Raw genomic sequence first — 17,604 nt, 5'->3', positions numbered from 1 at the left:
TTTTACTCAGCCTTTTAAAATACAGACCACCTCTTTATTATCATTATGCCTTCTGTCTTTACCATCTTGAATATTCTTACTTTTATTATCTTTTACTATTCTAAATTTCCTCCGGACTGAAATTAAAAAATATATAGTTCTCACTTCTGGATTTGTCTAATTTCATTCTATCTTTATTTAATTACAAAGCAATTATCCTCTTTTGCCTCCAAATCATGCTCATATAAATTATATATAAAAAACAAACAGCTCATATTTAAAATTAAAGTATGTGTGAAGGGAAATTTCTTATGCTTAAGAAAATCCAGTTAGAGGGGCACCTGGGTGGCTCAGTGGGTTAAGCCTCTGCCTTCGGCTCAGGTCATGATCTCAGGGTCCTAGGATCGAGCCCCGCATCGGGCTCTCTGCTCAGAAAGGGAGCTTGCTTCCCCGCCCCCCCGCCTGCCTCTCTGCTTACTTGTGATCTCTCTCTCTGTCAAATAAATAAATATTAAAAAAAAAAAAAGAAAGAAAATCCAGTTAGAAAAGAAGACTCTACTCTCATATTAAAAAAAAAAAAAAAATTAAAATACTACCGATTAGTTATAGACCGTGTTTTAGGTCATTAAAATCTAAGGGGGAAAAAAACCCTTATTGTACTACATATGACAATACCTTTTTCCTTTTAGTTCCACTGTTTTAACCAGCTAGCGACCTTGAGAAAGCCATAATGTCTTTGAATATTAGTATAATGGATTAAGAACACTGAAATTGAACCTAGACTGCTGGATTTGAATCCCTCATCTGCCACTTACTAGCTGTATTATTTTGGGCAAGACACTTAATCTCTGCTAATACTCAGTTTATTTGTAAAATATTTACTTGCAAAAAAAAAAAAAAAAAAAAAGGGTACTGAAAGCACCTATCCCCTAAGGTTGTTGTGAGGATTAAATTAATTGAGATATGTGAAATGCTTAGATCAGGAGTAAGCCCCAAGGTATTAACTATTACTATCAGCTCTAAATGCCTATGATTCTGCTTCTCCTTTCTTGTTTTATGGTCTAACAGACAGAAAATTCTATAATGCATTTATCTGGTCCTTAGCCCACCTACTATAATTGTAAGATTTTTAAATAATGAAAACAATAGATATCAAAATTAAATTGGGTATAATAAAGGGATTAGATTATTTAACAACCGTTACTACTACTGAAAAACAGTAAATATAAGATTGAAATGTAGCCACATCTCTTGGTTAGAAAAAATAAGAATAAACTAGAGTTTGGTCACAGGTAAGAGATACAAAGATTGACTTGTGTCCCAAGCTAAATAAAAGCAACTGCATTAAAATACAAGCCAGAAATACTTGAAGCTACTGCTCAATTATTACTACTACGTTTTATTTTTAAGTGAACTCTACACCCAATGTGGGGCTTGAACTCACAACCCTGAGATCAAAAGTTGCATGCTCTATCAACTGAGCCAATGGCGTGCCACCAATCATTACTAGTTTCAAAGGCTATTTATTTCAGCATAAATAGTTATAGACCAAATATATTAAATAAGAAACTAGAGCTGAAAGAATTGAAGAATTTTAAAATATTAAATAAAAACGTTCATATCAGGATAAGTAATTTTAGAAATCTTATCACTACAAGAGGTATATTTAAGGTACTCTTTATAATTATTAAAATCTATTAGAAACAGCCCTATAATTTGTTTCTCTGGAACAAAGTTATGCTCTGTAAGTTCATGTATTCCTATTACATGAATAAAATGAATGCCATGAAGTATTTTGTAGGATACAGTCTTAATAAAATAAAATAAAAATGGTACCGTGATGAAGTGTGTGGACTCAAGAGATCTGTCACACTATTTGGGACTGAACTACAGTACTATATCCTACCTGTATGATCCTGGGTAAATCACTGATTCTCAATTTGCCATCTGTAAAATGAGGTAATAGTAGTAGTAATCTCTTAGCATTACTGTGAGGATAAAATGAAATGAGGAATTAAAGCCCACTGGTTCAATGCCTGGCATACAATATCAGCATTTAATAAGAGTTAGCTACTGTCATTGGTATTAGTTTTTCACTTTTCAGTTCCTGGGTCATCTCATCTATTTCCCAGAACTCCCCCTCATCTATTATTCTTCACAGATGTGCATTTTCCATTGTGACATCTCCTAAGTTCCAACAACACACCACATTATTATTATGTGAATGTCCTTTAGCTGCTGTAAACTCAATATATCCCCAAACTCATGTACTCCCTAAATCTGTTCCTACTTCATCCCACATCTTCCCACACGAATTTAGCCATCATCAATTCTTTTTATTTTTAAGATTTTATTTATTTGAGAGATAGACAGCATGAGTGGGAAGGGGGGAAGGCAGTGGGAGAGGGACAAGCAGGCTCCCTGCTGAATGTGGAGTCCGATACGGGGTGCAGGGCTGGAGGCGGGGCTCCATCCCAGGACCCTAAGATCATGACCTGAGCCAAAGTTGGATGCTTAACCATTGGAGCCACCCAGGCACTCCAGCCATCATTAATTCTTAAACTAGAAGCTTCAGGAGGCAAACAGCCTCAATTCTTCCTTCATCTCCACAACCAATTATTCATCAAAGTGTTTAATTTTACCTTAATATTTCCTCAAGACAGCCCTGCTCTTTTCTACCTTAAATGTAATTGTTTTGTCCTTATCTTTCAGCTGGACTAATTTAAGAGCCTTCCTTCAAGGAAGATATGCCACTGTGTATTCCCCATTCTAAATCAACCTCCAAAATGCCATGAGCTATATTACTAAAAACTAAATTCAATCAAGTTCATTTCCTGCTTGGAGATCTTTGCTACATCTAATGCCTACAAAATGGATGTCCTTCACCATCTGGCTCCAGCCTCATTTTTTCAGGTCTCACCTTCCTATTAATTCCATACTGACTTTGCATTTTGATTCCAGTTCTAAGGACTTCTCCACATATGCTGTGTCTCCAATTCCTTTTCTTTGCACATGCTGATACCCCTGCCTGACACACCTTTTTGTCCACCACCTCCTTTCTCTGCTAAGCAAACTCATTCTCAAATGTCATTGTTCTGAAACTTTTACTATTGGAAGCAGTCATAGACTTTTCTGTTCTCCCACAGCATTCTGTCCCTATCTATATTTTAGCACATAGCACACTGCATTGTGAAGCTTTATTTATATATGTTACCTCTGTTATACTGTGAAATCCTTAAGAATAAAGATTGTCTTCTTTCTTCCTTTCTGTCTTTTCAATACTCAGTACTCAGAGCATTTGCTGGGATACTAACTAATACCAAACCAATCATACAGTTAAGATCAGTCTTGCAAAAAGCTTCCTTTATATACAAGGAAAACAAAGGCAAGAATTTTCAGTACATTTCCATGCCCTTCCTAGCACATAATAATTGCTAATATTAGACTATAGGAAGATTTAACTAGTGTTTAACAGGAAATGGTTAGGTATCTATCTAGGCATTCATCAGAGCAAAATATAGGCAGATAAAGCAGTCTTCTTTCTAGGTTATGATGCTTTGTATCTATTCTTCCAGCTTCCTCGGGTCTTGAATATCCCATTATTTCAAAATGCCTGCTCAGAACACTCCTGTTAAAAGCTCTTCTGTGTACTTATCCAAGCTCCAGTTTTTAACTACTTTTCTAACATATGCCGTTTCTCCTGGGCTTCAGGGACCTTCAACTATCTGTTAACAGTGTCTCAACTCAATTTAGGCACTTAAATATCTTCTCAGTTTCAGTGTCTTAAGATTATCATTATTATTTTATTTTTTTTAATATCTTTTTTTGAGAGTGAGAGAAAGACAGCAAGCATGTACATGTTGGGGAGGGGATGGATAGGGGGAGGGGGAGAGAGAGAATCCTAAGCAGGCTCCAAGCTTAGCATGGAACCCCAAAATGGGGCTCAATCTCAAAACCCTGAGATCATGACCTGAGCCGAAATCAAGGGTCAGACACTTAACCAAATGAGCCACCCAGGCACTCCTTAGATTTTTTTTTTTTCAGCACTTAGTCATTAAGAATTTTCCTAACCCCAGAATAAAAATCTCTTTTCAAGGGACTAACTTAGCTTCTACTCTTTTGCTTCTATTTCATGATCAACCATACTTCAGTAAGTCCCTACCTTCTAAAACAATATCTCATACCTTTCCTTTATCTTTTAACACCTTAGTCAAACAGTTCTCTTTTGATAATACTCATTTAATCACTGTCTAAACATAATGAAATATAGTGGATATCACACATACTAATTTTATTTATACATATTAATTTTATTATACATATTGATTTTTATTCATTTTTAATTGTGGGAAAATACACATAACATAAAATTTACCATTTTAACATTTTAAAGTATGCAGTTCAGTAGTGCTAAGTACATTTATATTATTGTGCAACTCATCTCTACAACTCTTTTCATCTTGCAAACTGAAATGCTACACCCATTAAACAAACCCCAATTCCCGCCTCCTGACAACCATCATTCCACTTACTTTCTCTATTAATCTGATTCTTGAAGTATTTCATGTAAATGAAATCATACAGTATTTGTCTTTTTGTGACTGTCTTATTTTATTTACCATAATGTCCCCAAGGTTCATCCATGCTACAGTATGTGTCAGAATTTCCATTTTAATGCTGAATAATATATTGTCTACTGTATGTAAATACCACATATGTTTATTCACTCATCCACTGACGGATACTTGGTTTACCTCAATCTTTTGCTTATGTGAATAAATCTCTTATAAACATGGGTATACAAATTTTTTTTTGAAATCCTTTTGAGTATGTGCCCCCAAAAAAGAACTGCTAGATTTTATTATATAAAGATATTATATATATACATGTAATACAAACATATTATGTATTATATATGTCTCAAGATATAATTCATACACATTTACAATATACAGTTCAGTGGTTTTTAATTTATTTGCAGAGTTGTGAAACTAATATTACCATAATCAGTTTAGAACACTCAATGCTCCTAAACAAAATTCTACCCATAAACAATCACTGATATCTCTCAAATTTGTATCTCCAGCCTATACCTTTCTTGGCTCACAGATTCAACTGCTTAAATATCTAATCAGCAAAACAAACTTGACATATCTTAAAATAAATCCCTGAACTTTCCCCACAAAGCCTACTTTTCCCAAAATATTCACAGCTCATTTACATCTTCTTTCCTGCATACTCTACACTTAATCACTCAATAATCCTCTTGACCAAACCTTCAAAATATATCTAAAATCCAACCTTTTCTCATCAGTTTGTCCACTACCACCTACTTCTGCCCTTACTCTCCTACAACCCACTCTCAACACAACAGCCACAGAGATCCTTTCTAAAGTAAGTTAGATCGTGTTACTCCTCTACCTCAATTACTCCACTGGCTCCCTACTTCTCTCTGCCTAAAAACCAAAGTTGTTCCAACAAGGCCTTGATTTGGTATGGTTAACTGTTACCTCTGTGACATCATCTTCCCCCAGCCTCTTCTTTGTTCCACATACTTTAGTAACACTAGTCTACTTGCTGCTTTTCCGAATAAACCCTGCAAGCTCCTATCTTTGCACTTGTAGCTCCCTGTCTGGTATGTTCTTTCCCCAGATGAATGATTAATCCTCTCACCTCATTCAGATCTTAGCTTAAATACCCACTACCGCTCTATTTAAATTTGCAACGTGTTTCATTTATCCTGTCCACTTCCCTATCCTCTTTGCCTATTTTCTCTCCAAAGCTTTTATTACCACATAATTTTATGTCTGATCCTACAATTTATGATACTTCTTTCCATTTTAAAAATACTAAAAAGATGCAGAATTGAGAATCATGTATTTTTTTCAAACAGACATATACACACATACTGTTATGGAAGGTGCTTTTTTTTTCACTCAAATTATGATTTTCCCCTTCAATACCAATGATTATTTTATTGAAAAAGTCAAGGATCATATTCTTTCTAAAACAGTTTTAAACATTTCTTCCATTTAGGTTGCTTTTACATTACCTTGCCGATTAACTTCATTTTGAAGTAGCTCTTCCATTGCTTCCTCCTCAGCAATATCTAATGGTGTGTCTCCTTCACTGTTGACAGCTCCTACATGTGCTCCCTGACCAATTAAAAATCTGTAAAAGGAAAAGGAAGACAGTTAAGCAATGACAGTATCATTAAGACTAAAAGCATAGCAAATAAAAAAAAAGTCCTATGTAAGAGCAACACTAAAAACCAAGGATAGATGCATTAAGTTTTTAAAAAGTAGAGGGGCGCCTGGGTGGCTCAGTGGGTTAAAGCCTCTGCCTTCGGCTCAGGTCATGATCCCAGGGTCCTGGGATCGAGCCCCGCATCGCGCTCTCTGCTCTGCAGGGAGCCTGCTTCCTTCTCTCTCTCTCTCTCTGCCTGCCTCTCTGCCTACTTGTGATCTCTGTCAAATAAATAAATAAAATCTTAAAAAAAAAAATTAAAATAAAAAAGTAGAGCATGTTTTCTTATATTTCCTAATTTTTCTATAATGTACAAACATTGCCTTACTAATACAAAAATGTTATGTAATGATAATTAGAAAGTCTTTCATAGGATCATTTCAGATCTCCTCCACCAATATTTTTCATTATCTTCATATTGACTGGTTTTCTAACTGATCTCCATGCTCCCAGTCTCATGTCATCTGCAATAGGTTTTTTTTTTTTTAAAGATTTATTTATTTATTTGAGAGAAAGAGAGAGAGAGAGAAGGAGAGAATGTGCACCCGAGCAGTGGGGCTACAGAGGGAGAGAGAGAATCCTCAAGCAAACATGCCGCTGACCTTGGGAGCCCAATGTAGGGCTCAATCCCAGGACCCCAAAATCATGACCTGAGCCAAAGTCAAAAGTCAGACGCTCAAACAACTGAGCCACCAGGTGCCCCATATGCAACTGTTCTTAACCGGGGGTTGATGGACTAAAGTCAGAAGGCCATTCAACTGACGCAGATATCTTAAAATACTGTTTATGATCATCACTACTTTGAAATTAAAGTAACTGTTCGATCAATTATTAGGTTTCTTTATTTAATGTGTTACTAAAGAAGCATGTATCTAACTATACCATAAATGTGTTTTCCTAATATTTTGAAAAATGAAACCCAATAGAACTGGTTTTTTTTTTTTTAAATACTTTGTATTTTATTTTCTACATCCAAAATAACAATCCTGAGAAAAGTATCCAAGGCTTCACCAAACTTGACAAAGGGATCCAGATACAAAAAGGTGGGAATCTCTTTTCACTGCATCAATTATACATCTCCCAGAATCTCCTATTTAAAATGACTGGAGTCAATAAATAAATAAATAAATAAATAAATAAATAAATAAATAGACTGGAGTTAATTTCCCACTTAAAAATCTTTGCATGGTTGTACTATACTAAGAGAAAACATACCTGGCCCTCAATAAGCTGGTTTTGTCTTCTTTTTCAGCCTCATCTTTCTTCTGTCTTGTACCACACTTCAGCCTCCAACCGTAGAGAACTATGCTTACAGTGCCAGACTAACCCATGCTCCTTTGGCATCCCTGATTTTACTTTTGTATATGTAAAGAATGGACTTTTTACCCTCTATGTCCCTAACCAACTTAACTCTTATTCATATATATATTTTTATAGACTTCATAAAAATATCTCATTATAAAAATAGTAAAAATGCCCAGAGTTTAAAAAAAGAAAAAAACAAGAACACCTTTATATCTATCCTTGTACTATTATGTTCCCTCACCAGAGATAAAAATACCAACAATATTTTCTTTTAACTTTGCTATGAATTTGTATGTATGTATATAAACATATGTACAGTCACTTTTGATGTTCTTTTTTGAAACAAAAATTAATGAAATTATTTTCAATGTACAGGAATGCAATGCATTATAATAGCTGAAAAATATTCCATATTATGGCTGAATCATACTTTCATTTCATACCATCTCCTAGTAGACATATTCCTAAATGGACAATTGACATTATCAATCTTTAAATATTTTCCCAACATGATGGGGATAAAACTTTATTTCCTGATCACACAAGAGGCTGAAAATATTTGGATATGTGTACTGGCATTTGTATTTTCACCTCTTGTGAATTTATTTACATCTTTTGCTAGTACTTCGAATGTGTTCATTAACTTAACAAATATTTATGGGATGTTTTTATGGACTGAATGTTTGTATCCCCAAATTTCATGTTGAAATCCTAACCTCCAATGTGATAGTATTAGGCGGTGGGACTTCTGGTCAGTAATTAGGCTTAGATGAAATCATGAACACCCATGGTGCTCATCACCCATGGGTGATGCACCCATGATGGGATTACTGCTCTTACAGAAGAGGAAGACACTAGAGCTCAGTCTTTCTGCCATAGGAGACACAGCAAGATGGCAGCTATCTACAAGCCAGGAAAAGGGCCCTAGCCAGATACAGAATTGGCCAGCACCTTGGCCCTTTCATTCCTGAGTCTCCAGAGCTATGAGAAACAAATGCCTATTGCTTAAGCCACCCAGTTTATGGCATTTTGTTATCCCAGCCAAAGCTAAGACAGGTATCTAGTATGTACCTAGTAATATGTTACATGCCAAGAATAATACAATTGTAAGCAAAACAAACAAAGAACTTTCCCTCGGAGAGTTTATAGTCTAGTAAAAGAGATTATTCAAAGAGTTAAGATTATTGTAAAACTTTTTAAGTCTTACGACAGAGAATTTTGGGGTCTCTACAAGTAAATAATAGAATAATCTAACTCAGTTAGATCAGGAAAAGGATTCTCTGAAGACTATGTAGGTACTAACAAAGACAATGGAAGGAAAGTGTGTTCCAGGTAAGAGAGAACAAAAGGTACTGTATACCCGGTGATAGTAAAGTATGTATGGCCCACAAGGGCCTGGTTCATTTTCCTGAAAGAACTGATCAATCTCTATGCATATCTGTCTCTCTTACCCACCCCCCCCAAACACAAAGTCAGTGCCTACTTTTCTGAGATGTCATATGATCAGGAATGTTTCAAAAAGATCACTTTGTGCAGTATGGAAAATAAATTAGAATGTACAAAGAAAGTAGACAGATCAGTTAAGGAGCTACTGCAGTAGAAAAAAAAATTATGTTGGAAGCTTGAATTTTATGGAAGAAATGGATGAATTCCAGAGATACCCAAGGAGATACTGGGAAATCAGCTGAATATGAGAAGTGAGGGTGAGGAAGGTATCTAGGATAAATCGAAGTTCTTGACTTATATGATGTGATAGATGAATGGTGGCACTAATTAATGATATAGAGAAAATGAAGTTATTTCCTACATCTGACTAATAGCTATGCTACAAATATTTCTACCATATTGTAACTGCACTTATAAAAAAACTTTTCTATTTTGCTTAGGTAGAAATCATTCATATGATATAAAGACTGAGAATAAAAGGAGTACCTCAGAGTAGCTTCAGTGCTTGCAGCAGGGGGAGCTACATGGGAAGCAGAGTCTCAAGGAAATACAAGGTCGAAGCCAAATACAGACAATCCAAAATTTATATAAACAGGAAGGATGTTAAGAGAAACTAACAAGAATAAAGTCCCAAAACTATTGGCAGGAAACAGAGCCTGGAGTAATTCCTGAGCCAAAAGTTAAGGTATATATATATGTACTCATATAATTCACAAAATCACCTGCACTCTAGGACTATCATTGGCAAATATAATTTTTTTTAAAAAAGATGTATAAAGGGGAGCCTGGGTGGCTCAGTGGGTTAAGCCTCTGCCTTCGGCTCAGGTCATGATCTCAGGGTTCTGGAATCAAGCCCCACATCGGGTTCTCTGCTCAGGGAGAAGCCTGCTCCCCGCCCGCCCCCCCCACCCCGGCCTGCCTCTCTGCCTACTTGTGATCTCTCTCTCTCTGTGTCAAATAAATACGTAAAATCTTTAAAAAAAAAATAAATAAACAAAATGATATACAAAAATAAAGAAATAAAATCCCATGGCATTAATTCTTAGCTACAATGAATAACCTCAAAAAACCATTAAAAGACTGGCTGTGTGAAAAATAGCACAAACATTTGGGTTCTGTAGACTTTGAGTCAGGCTCCCAACTCACCCTCTTGACAGCTGTGTGACATTCATTAGAACACTGGAAGCCTAGTCTATAGGCAAATTACAGGACTGTGTGAAGTTTAAATAAGTTAATGTCTATAAATAAAATTTTATCTTTTAGCCCATCATGCAAAATCATCACAGTTAGAAAGCAATGTTTAAGATAAGGTGAAATAAAATAGTACAGATTTTCTGGAATACCAGAATTTGACTTTGAGGGGCCCTCCAGATACTGAAAACAGATGGCTATATTTCCTTCAGAACAAAAAAAGCACGAGGGCATTATAAGCAGCTCATGTGACTGCTAATTAGGAAACATATTTAAGATTACTTGGAAAGAAAAAAGCAAAAATTTCACATAGAATATCCCAAATTGAAAGTCAGAAGATTGGGCTGTTTCTCAGATGAGTAGTTTTTTTTTTTTATGCTTTAGAGTGTTTTTTTTTTTTTAAAGCAGGTTTTATTGCCTTAACAATGGTTAATGATTTCCTCAAGTGGTACAAATGAGGCCAACATAGAAGATACCTATAAATGATGAAATTCTTCATAAACTGTAGAAATGAAAAATGTTAAACTGCCAGGTTCACTGAGATTTATAATAATCTAGCACCTTGAGTCAATAAATAATTTTGGACAAATTAACTGAACAGACCTCAAAATCAAGACATGATCCAAATGGACCTTTAGAAATTTATTTGCACATGTCCTAATTTAAAAATCTGACAAAAGGTATAAAATTCTTAACCAAGTTAGTTGCAACTTGGATATGGTATGTTACATAAATTTGCAGGAATCTATCTGGGTTAGAATTATTCAACATTAATTGAATTTGGAAGATAAATCTTGACAGTCTCTAACAATTGTCTTGTTTTATGAGTTTTGTCAAAAACCAATCCATAGAAGAGATTATGAGAAAGGGAAATAGTTTTTATTTAAAAAATTTGATCTTTTTAAAAACTGTCTTTAAAGTAGAAGCTAACGAGCACACAGTGATCAAAGAGACATGGAAGAAGAAACTCCATCAGCAAGAGCTGAATATATTTAGTGTCCAAATTTAATGTATATTGTAGGAAAGCTAGTATCAAGAAGTCATTATAACCAATACATGAATTTTTCATGTATTCAAAAATGAATCTTGAAAGACCAGGAAGTCAGTATAGCCTTAAAAAGGAAGGATATCATGTCACACAGATGAACCTCAAGGTCATTATGTGCTAAGCAATATAGGATTGTTACAAAAGGACAAATACTGTATGATTCCACTCCATGAAGTATCTACAGTTATCAAAATCATAGAAACATAAAATAGAAAGCTGGTTACCAATGGCTGAGGGTACAGAGGGGAAATTAGTGTTTAGCACATACGGTTTCAGTATTACAAGATAAAAAAATTCTAGAGATCTGCTGCACAACAATGTGAATATATTTGACACTGAACTATACACTTAAAAATCATTAAAATGGTAAATTTAATATCATGTGATTTTACAATAATTTTTTTTAAATTATAAAGTCAGAAGAATACCACTGGAATAGCTATTTCTTGAAAATCAAAATGAGTTCCTCAAAGCCATCTAATGACACAGAACTATGAACTACCTGAACTTTTCAAAGATGAGTAAGTAGAACATTACACTATTAACTTAAGAAATATATGCTATTTTCCTTTGGTAGTCTCTGAACAACAAAAATCTTAAAATAAGTGTAAACAACCTTATGCGTCTTCAGTGGGAATGCACTTTGCTATTACATTCCTGAAGTTCTATACCACGATGAAAAACAGCTAAAAACAGCTGTCAGAATCCAAACAACAACTCTGACATGGAACCTCTGAACAGCTTTATTAAAAACAGCTCTTCTTCATTCAGCACTTGATAAATGTTATACCACTTTCTTCAGGTCTCCATGGTTTCTAATGAGAAATCTGGTGTCATTTGAATTTCCCTTCTTAAAACGGTTTTTCTTCCTACTTCAAGACTTTTGTCTTTAGTTTTCAGAGGTTTGTCTGATGTCTTGGTGTAGAGGGCTTTGTTTTATTCCTGTTTGGAATTTGCTAGGCTTTTTGAATCTGTAGGTTGGTATCTTAACCATCACTTATCATTTCATTAAATATTTTTCCAGTCATGCCTTCCTTCTTTTCTGGGACTCTAATGGTACAAATGTCAGCTCCTTGTTATAGTCCCATAAGTCTCCGAGGGTCTATTCATTTTATTTTGGTTTATTTCCTCTCTGTTGCTAAGATTTGGTAATTTCCGTTGATCTGTTTTTCAGTTCACTAATTCTTTCTTCTATCCCCTCCATTCTACTCTTGAGCCTACCCATTTTTATTTTGGTTATTAGACTTTTCAGGTCATTCCCATTTGATTCATCTTAGTATCTGCTACTTGCACACTTTCTTTTTGCTGTGACTTTCAATTTTTTCATTGGTTTCAAGCATGCTTATAATTGCTTTTGAAACGTGTTTATGATAGCTGCTCTATAATCTGTCAGATAATTTTAAGAGTAGTATCTCTGTCAGTTCCATGTTGGTCTCATGTTGGTCTCTACTGATTGTCTTTTTTCATTCAATTTGGGAATTTCCTTGGTGTGACAACTGATTTTCAATTGAAATCTAGACACTCTGAGTTTTATGTTAAATGACTCTAGATCTTGCTTAAATCTTCTATGGTATCTGGCTTTGTCTGGCTGTGCTATAGCAGAGGAAGCTGTGGAGGTGCCATTTCATTACCACAAGGTGGGGGTAGAAGTCTAGGTTTCCCACTCAGCTCCACTGACACCAGAGACGGGGTGGTGGCTCCTTGTTACTTCTAGCTTATCACGAGCTTTCACTGATACCTCCCTGGATAAGAAGGGTATGAGTGCTTCATTATTACTCCCCATGTGGCCTCCACTGAGAATAAGGGAAGGGAGGTAGGCATCTTTACTGGTAGGTGGTGGTGAAAGTATTCACTCTCCACCCAAGGAAGGAGTAGTAGTAGCTGGTTGGTATCTACTATAGGTGGGGGTAGGGCTGGTTAACCATTTGACCAGGATTAAAGTCTTGGCTAGCTCTGGCCTAATCTGACATCAGTGCAGTAAGACTATTGGCACACCTCAATATAGCGTGGTAAGGGTGGAGGTCTACACTCCCTACACAGTCTTCGCTGGTGAAGGCACAGGTGAGACTAAGCTTCTTTTTCCTTGTGGACTTTGCCTGATTAAATAGAGTGGTTATTATTATTTTTAAGTTTTCTGCCTTGCTTAAAGACTGGGGAGGGCACCCCTCTCCTAGTACTTGGCTAAAGAGATTAGGCTTTCATTGAGACTTTTTCTTTTTTTCTTTTTTTGGTGTACCCATTTGTGCTTCTGGATTATCCATGTTTTCAGTTCAAAGATACATGAGGAAAAAGAAAAGCTAGGAAATGCTCTCCTGTGGGTCCTGTGATGCCAAGCCATCATGCCTTTTCTACCCCTCAGAATCATGTTTTATATGCAATATTTAGGGTTTTTATTAGTTCTTAGCAGGAAGAATAGGGAAAACCATGTCTATTCTATCTTCCCAGAAGCAGAAATTCTTCCTCATTTTTAATGTCATATTTCAATGTTTAGAACATTGGCAATTTTAACCTTAATTTTTTTCAATTTGTCAAAACCCTAAAGGCAAGTATTATCTTCATATATAAATCATTTTTTTAGGCCAACTGTTAGTCCTGAAACCTTGCCAAATACTTTGCTTAATTCCTGACATCAGGGTTCCACGACTTATGTCATAGACATAATTAATTATGCCAATAGCAAAGACCAGGCTAATAATATCTGTGAGAGAAATGAACCTATTTGTGAAACTGGGGTCTATTTTCCAGTTGTCTAGGAACCTGGATTATCATTTGTTAAAAAAAAAAAAAATCAGAATGTGGGAAAGTATTTAAATTCCTCTATTCTCTTTGTAAAACCACCTTTAAATATAGGAAATCCTCAAGGTTCTCTCTCATTTCCTGTTTGTCTCAATTACTCTACACCTCTGTGATGATGCACTGACTCCTGAAAAGGCGTATTTGTTTATTAAAATCAATTATATGCCTACTGTCTTACTTTATTATTGCAACTTTCAATCCCCAAAGGCAAAAATCCTACTCACTATGCAACAATTCTGAAGTGTACATTTCCTTCACATTTTAAAATCATGGAAATCTTCTATGAACAATCAATTTTACAATCCATGATGTCTTACAATGGCTATTGGCCAGGTGGCAGAAACAACATGGTTGTGATTATCTGTCCCCATGTAACCTTGGTCACAGCTATTCATACTTATGTGCATAACGGGTACCCTATTTGTTGAACTTAAAATGTCTTCTTGGATGTCATCTGAAACTTTTTGTTGATACTTTCCGGTAAAATTAAGAAAGCATTGAAATCAGAAACTTGAAGAATGCATACCAATGGCTTAAAATAAAATCCCAAAGGCAATAAGTGAACATTCTTTAGTAACACTGCATCATTTACACTCTAAATTCCATAGAAAATAATACTGTTGTGAACAAAATCTAGGTGATTAAACACACACAGAAAAACATACACAGTATCACAGTTTCATTTTTAACCTTTTTTTAGTTGGTATATAAAATAATCACACTGTGTTACAACAATGGCATCTTAGGCTTCATGAAATCCAGTACATGTATTATAAATACATCCAATGTATTCCTAGCTTCCTACAGCACCATTTTCATTAGCATCTCAAACAGGGCCCATTTTTTAAAAAAAATTTTATTTATTTATTTATTTATTTATTTGAGAGAGAGAGAGAGAGCATGAGAGAGAGCATAAGCAGGTGGCAGAGGGAGAGGGGGAAGCAGGCTTCCCCTGAGCAGGGAGTCCAATGCAGGGCTCGATCCCAGGACCCTGGTGTTTCCTGGCCTGAGTCAAAAGTAGACACTTAACCAACTGAGCCACCCAGCCACCCTCAAAGAGGCATATTTAAAACCACATTCCACTACAGTCTCTTCTATGCTTCCCCCAGTCTTGCTCTTTAGGTCTCTTAGTAAGTTTAAAGGCATCATTTGCTAATTACAAAGGATAAACAAGGAGGCAGAATAGTGTACTGGCTTAAAGGACAGACTTGAAAAGTTAGACTGATTAGGTTCACATCCTAGTTCTGCCACTTACTCTGTGTGATCACTCTGACTCAAGTTTTGTCATCTATAAAAGAAGAATTATCATACAGGTCAACCATCACTCATCCAAACCCAAACTTCAAAACTTTTCATATTTTAGAAAGATAATACTGCAGATTATGTAAAAGCCCCACTGAATCTGAGGCAGCACTTTATAACCAAACACATTAATACTTTTACAAAAAATAAACATATAATAGTGGGATAAACAAAGACTATAAATAGCCTTATATCAGTTTAGGTCATGGTTTCCTGCCAAATGAGCCTATACTCAAATTTACAATTAGTTTGTCATTTTTCCAACTTTTTGGGGTTTGTAATTGTGCGTATAGATCTGTGGGGTGGTGGAAACAACATATTTTCATGTGATTTTTAGGGTAACTGAAATTATATACTTAAAGGACTTAAAGCAGTGACTAGCACATATCAAACACTCAATGAACATTAGCTATTATCAGGCATTATCACCACCTTTTGATTTTTCCTCCTATCTCACTACGCATATCCAGTGAATCACAACCAAGCCTTATCAATTCTGTTTTCCAATTTCTCTCAGATCTGCCCCACTTCCAATTTCTGCCAATAATACTAATCTGTGAAGAATAGTTTTCCTAAAATACAGAGTGAGGATCATTCCCTAAAAATACATCAGCACTAAAGGTCAAACCTTAGCAAGGCATACAAATTCCTCTATGTTATAGACTCAGTTCATCTTGCCAAATGGATCTGCTACTCTCTATATACCACTAATGCTCTTCTTCCTGAAAAACTATGGCTCCAAAAAACTCTTCTTATCCAACGGAATCAAAACGAGTATTTGCTTGGTTAACCAGAAAAGCCAATTAAAAAAACAGGGAGTCATAAAATATAATATATATATGAAATATATATATATGAAAATAATTAATATAATTAAATAACTAAATGTAAATAAGATATTTATTTCAACACAGAAGATACTGGAGAATGTCTCCAATGACTTAAACCTATGCTACCTTTCTTGCATAAACCTCAAATACTCATAATACATTTTCTAAGACCTCCAAGGGTCTTTAAAATGAAGCAAAAACTTGAAGTCAAGGAGAGCAAAGTACACACTCTCTCAGGATCTTTTACTTTCAACCCTTCATTCAGCACAACCACATCTACTTAAATAGCAATTATACATATAAAATATTTATTTATTTATTTTAGAGAGTGAGTGAGTGCAAGCGGGGAAGAGGCAGAGGAGAGAAAAGAGAGACTATCAAGCAGACTCCCTGCTGAGAGCAGAGCCCCATGCGGGGCTCGATGGAGTTGAGACTCCCATCGAGATGGGACCTGAAACTAAATGAAGAGTCGGACACAACTGCTGAGCCACCCAGGCACCCATCAGCAATTATATTTTTAAGGCCTTGCCTTTATCAAGTCTTTCAAAGTATTTAACTTGGTTACAATAGTAATTTTCTTTTTTGCACATATTTAATCAGTTTTGGGCTATCTAATTAAATAATCAGTAACAAGTTCAGAGGCACCTGGGTGGCACAGTGGGCTGGGCCTCTGCCTTCAGCTCAGGTCATGATCTCAGGTCCTGGGATCGAGCCCTGAATCCGGCTCTCTGCTCAGCTTCCCCCTCTCTCTCTGCCTGCCTCTCTGCCTACTTGTGATCTCTCTCTGTGTCTAATAAATAAATAAAATCTTTTAAAAAAATCAATAACAAGTTCAGAACATACCCAATTAACTTTTGGTAGGCCTGTAATCCAATCGGTGAAACAGAGTGAGCAAGTTTAGTAGAAGTAGCCTATTTGTTGCAATGTTCAGTTTTAACAGCTTTACAGGATGCAGTCATTATGTTTTAACAAAGAAGTGGCAAATGTTAGTTAATACAGTGGAGGCCAGTTAAAAGAACTTTACCATATATTATTTCTCATTCATGAATAACATGACTTTGTTCAGAGAGCTCCCAACTCTCATAGGCATAAAACCCTGCTCACTGTTAAACATAACAATTAACGTCATCTCCTCTAGAATCATTCTCTGCCCTAATCAAAATCAATCACTTCCTTCAGAAACAACAGATGTTGGCAAGGATGTGGAGAAAGGGGACCCCTCTTACACGGCTGCTGGGAATGCAAGTTGGTACAGCCACTCTGGAAAACAGTGTGGAGGTTCCTCAAGATGTTAATAATAGAGCTACTGGGTATTTATCCCAAAGATACAGACATAGTGAAAAGAAGGGGCACATGCACCCCAATGTTCATAGCATCAATGTCCACAACAGCCAAACTGTGGAAAGAGCCGAGATGCCCTTCAAAAGAATAATAGGTAAAGGAGATGTGGTCCATATACAC

At 35.7% G+C, this 17,604-nt stretch overlaps 1 protein-coding gene across 7 annotated transcripts in view; it reads right to left on the bottom strand.

The window, feature by feature from the left end:
* Positions 1-17,604, bottom strand: part of LOC111141992 (protein phosphatase 1 regulatory subunit 12A) — a 142,943-nt gene that overhangs the window by 72,990 nt on the left and 52,349 nt on the right. For all 7 annotated transcript variants that reach the window (XM_022494905.1, XM_022494907.1, XM_022494909.1 and 4 more), the window contains exon 3: positions 6,032-6,150. In XM_022494905.1, coding sequence (XP_022350613.1) covers positions 6,032-6,150 — 119 coding nt within the window. The remainder of the gene's footprint in view (positions 1-6,031; positions 6,151-17,604) is intronic.

The sequence above is a fragment of the Enhydra lutris genome, unplaced genomic scaffold, assembly GCF_002288905.1.
Source record: "Enhydra lutris kenyoni isolate GAN:26980312 unplaced genomic scaffold, ASM228890v2 scaffoldscaffold7, whole genome shotgun sequence".
NCBI classification, from domain to species: domain Eukaryota; kingdom Metazoa; phylum Chordata; class Mammalia; order Carnivora; family Mustelidae; genus Enhydra; species Enhydra lutris.
This window is presented reverse-complemented; position numbering and strand designations above follow the sequence as displayed.